Source organism: Barbus barbus, assembly GCF_936440315.1.
Source record: "Barbus barbus genome assembly, chromosome: 38".
NCBI classification, from domain to species: Eukaryota; Metazoa; Chordata; class Actinopteri; order Cypriniformes; family Cyprinidae; genus Barbus; species Barbus barbus.
In genome coordinates this window covers 10,978,312-10,981,585 of record NC_136716.1, presented here as the reverse complement: position 1 = coordinate 10,981,585, position 3,274 = coordinate 10,978,312, and the positions used below count along the sequence as shown (strand labels likewise).

General features: G+C 35.2%; 1 protein-coding gene across 1 annotated transcript; it reads left to right on the top strand.

Moving 5' to 3' along the window:
* Window positions 1–874: 874 nt before the first annotated feature.
* Window positions 875–2,598, top strand: pvalb9 (parvalbumin 9; the record flags this gene model as incomplete). The annotated part of the gene is made up of 4 exons (XM_079397902.1): window positions 875–935; window positions 1,047–1,179; window positions 1,857–1,966; window positions 2,573–2,598. 4 exons carry the CDS (start codon window positions 875–877, stop codon window positions 2,596–2,598), a joined length of 330 nt encoding a protein of 109 aa, XP_079254028.1.
* Between the last annotated feature and the right edge of the window lie 676 nt (window positions 2,599–3,274).

Here is a 3,274-nt window from a genome sequence, read left to right as displayed (position 1 = left end):
CTTTATGGGCTATATCTTATATTCCAATATATATAGGCCTAAAACACTAGCATATCTATCTATCTATCTATCTATCTATCTATCTATCTATCTATCTATCTATCTATCTATCTATCTATCTATCTATCTATCTATCTATCTATCTATCTACACAACAGCACCCTTGTAATAGAGTGACACACACACACACACACGGAGCGTTTCGTTTCAATCAAGTAGGCTATGCATAGGGAGAAGTGCAAGTACCTGTGTGTGTGCATTCGGTCCGAGGCTCATATAAATAGTAACGGATAATTAGTTAGGCAAGAAATTCAAGTCGAGCCTTGCAACACGAATTTGATACATGCACAGGTAACCCAAGCATCTCTCATTGTCCGTCCCATTAGCATGTACATATATATAAGTTGTCAGTGGATGAGAGGCGCTATCACACAGCCTTATCTCTGCTCTGGATCAGCGCGAGGAGAAATCTTCACAGGTCAGATGCTGCTTTCCGCTTACTTTATAACTCTTGATCCCGGCTGTCTCACGTTTGGGATTTGAATTAAATTCGTTTAAAGTTTGAAATGTTCTTTTTCAGCAATAGGAGAGTGACAGAACGTAAACTAGAATAAATAGTGATTTGGATTAAAGAGTGATTTTGTCTGTAAAATTGTCTGTAGCCTATTATTGTATTGTCATTAATATTTCTTTAATTTTGATGTTGCTCTAATTTATGTGCATTCTTTAAATTTAATAAATTTATTTCTATCACAAATATGTTAAAATATATAATTAGGATAATTTAAGTAATACATGAATAAAGAGTGACAAAATAAATATATAACACAATATAAAGGTAAAAAATTATGCTTTTTTCTTCAACAGTTTGAATATGTCACTTACTTCCATCCTCTCGGCTGAGGCCATTGAAAACGCTGTCAAAGACTGCCAAGGTATGTACTAAATTTTTTAATAATGATAAATAATAATGTGGAGACAAGTTTGAATCGTCTCATGTTGAGACAACAATGACAATAATTCTCATGTTGCCTTTTCTCCAACAGCTCCAGACTCCTTTTGTTATAAAAAGTTCTTCCAACTTTGTGGCCTGAGCCAGAAAAGTGCCCAAGAGGTGAAGGATGTCTTCCGCATCATAGATGAAGATAACAGTGGATTTATTGAGGAGGCTGAGCTGAAGTATGTCATTTTGGCTAGAACTAAATTCATGTGTGATACATCACAAACAATGATGTGATGTGATTTCAGTGTTTGCCAATGCTCTACCCCCAGTTACAGAGCCATAGATTATATTGTTGTGATTTCATGTTACTCGAGGCACAGTTCCTAAAGCGTTTATGGCTTCAATATGTTGCTTTGTTGTTCAGTGTGATCAGAGAAAGCACTTTCTAATGCTAAAAATACTATGTTCGTTACGGAAATACAAGAAATCCGATGCATAAAGAGAATTAGTTTTGTTTATGCTTTACATTAAAGGTCCACGTCTTACCTGATAATACCACAGCTCCATTTAAACTAAGTCCTTTTCAAATGTAATCCGTGGAGATGCTGTCATTATGATTTTTCTGTCCCTGCTTTATGCGATTTATTTGCATTATGTAATGACCTCAGCAGAACTAGAACCCAGGGCTGGAGAGATGACATTCACAACAGTCCTTTGAAGGGTTTCAATTTTAGCTCACATTTTAGCCAGGACAGGAGAAAGAGATCATATTTGATTATTTGATTGATGAGCTGTAGCCTATGTGAAAGATCTAAAATGAAAAATGGGTTTAAATGCAGAGCTGCTTGAAGTTGAAGAGTCACAGTTCAGTGCAGCACTTCGTTCTTCTCATCAATGGATTTGTGTGAATCAGGTTCTTTCTCCAGCGATTTTTCCCGGGGGCGCGAACCCTGACAGAAAAGGAGATTAAGAGCCTCCTTACAGCTGCAGATGATGATAGCGATGGCCGGATTGGAGTAGACGGTAATGTTTTCTCATAAGATTGTGCCTGTTTTTTCTTGTCTTATTTATTGTGTTTTATGCATCTACATGTTCTATCATTTTGTATGCACAGTTTTCAGATTTCAGAAGATTTTTTTCCCTTTAAAAAGCTGTATTTATTTAGCATTTTTACTTTGTTAAATCTGTTACTTTATGTCCTTTGCTTGTCTGTTATGTAATTTCTCTCTCTGATCACTATTCAGAGATGTGCTAAGATTTAATAGCTGTTTTAGCTCATGGAAACTCTAGTGGAAAAAAATCTATCACTGCATTACATAAAAGGATCAAAGATCAGGGTCACCTCAAATTATTATTTAAATCCTGAGAAACTGTCATGCACACGCACTGGGACAATACAAAGTCTAAGCAGCATGCAAATTTCTGAGAAAGATAGCTCAGCGTAAAATTGTCTCCTTATTAGTGTTTAATTTGATCAAATCAAATGAATTTAGCACATGCTCAAACACTTAAGTGAGAACTATACAGAAAAGGTTTATTTTGGACTAACCCTGTTAAATCAGTTTATTATAATCATTGTCTGAATGATTTGACTATATTTTAAATTCTGATGTTCCTCCTTCCCTACAGAGTTTCAAACTATGGTTTTATCCTGAAAGACTCCTTGAGCCCTCGGCTATAATCACTGCAGCCTCAGCTTTCATTTGACTTTTTACACCTGATTTATTTTCAAAAAAGAAGAATCAGCACATAAAGTAAATGTACTTGACTTTTGAATACATGTGTCTGTTTTGTTGTCCCACATTCACCCCAACTGACCAATGACAAAACTGTTCAGGGAAAATAAAATAAAGTCACTAAACTGATGCATCTGGGTGACTGCGTTTTAAATCTGCTTTAGGTTCATGCACATAGAATTGCATGTGACTTTGAACTGTTTCTGACACTGTTTCCACGTTCTGATGTTTAGCTTTGAGATTTATTCATTTGTGCACTGCACATAAGCACAAAACAAAGAAAATGCACTTTTACTTTACATCTGAAAAACTTCTGAAAGTGATCTGTTCCTAACAAAACTTATAACTTCCACAAAATGGGTACAAACGGCCAAGTAGACATTCTTGATAACATTTCAGAAAGTTGGTTAAACCTGTGTACACATTTCAACATTGCTTACTCATACAATTATATGTCTGCAGTGGTGTATGTTTTTTTTTAATACGAATGATTGTCGTTAGAAGTAAATACAGTATACTAAGAATCTTCTAATGTAGTTTAAAACTGAACTAGACTTACTTTAGATTGTTATGGTGACCAATATATCAGAGGACA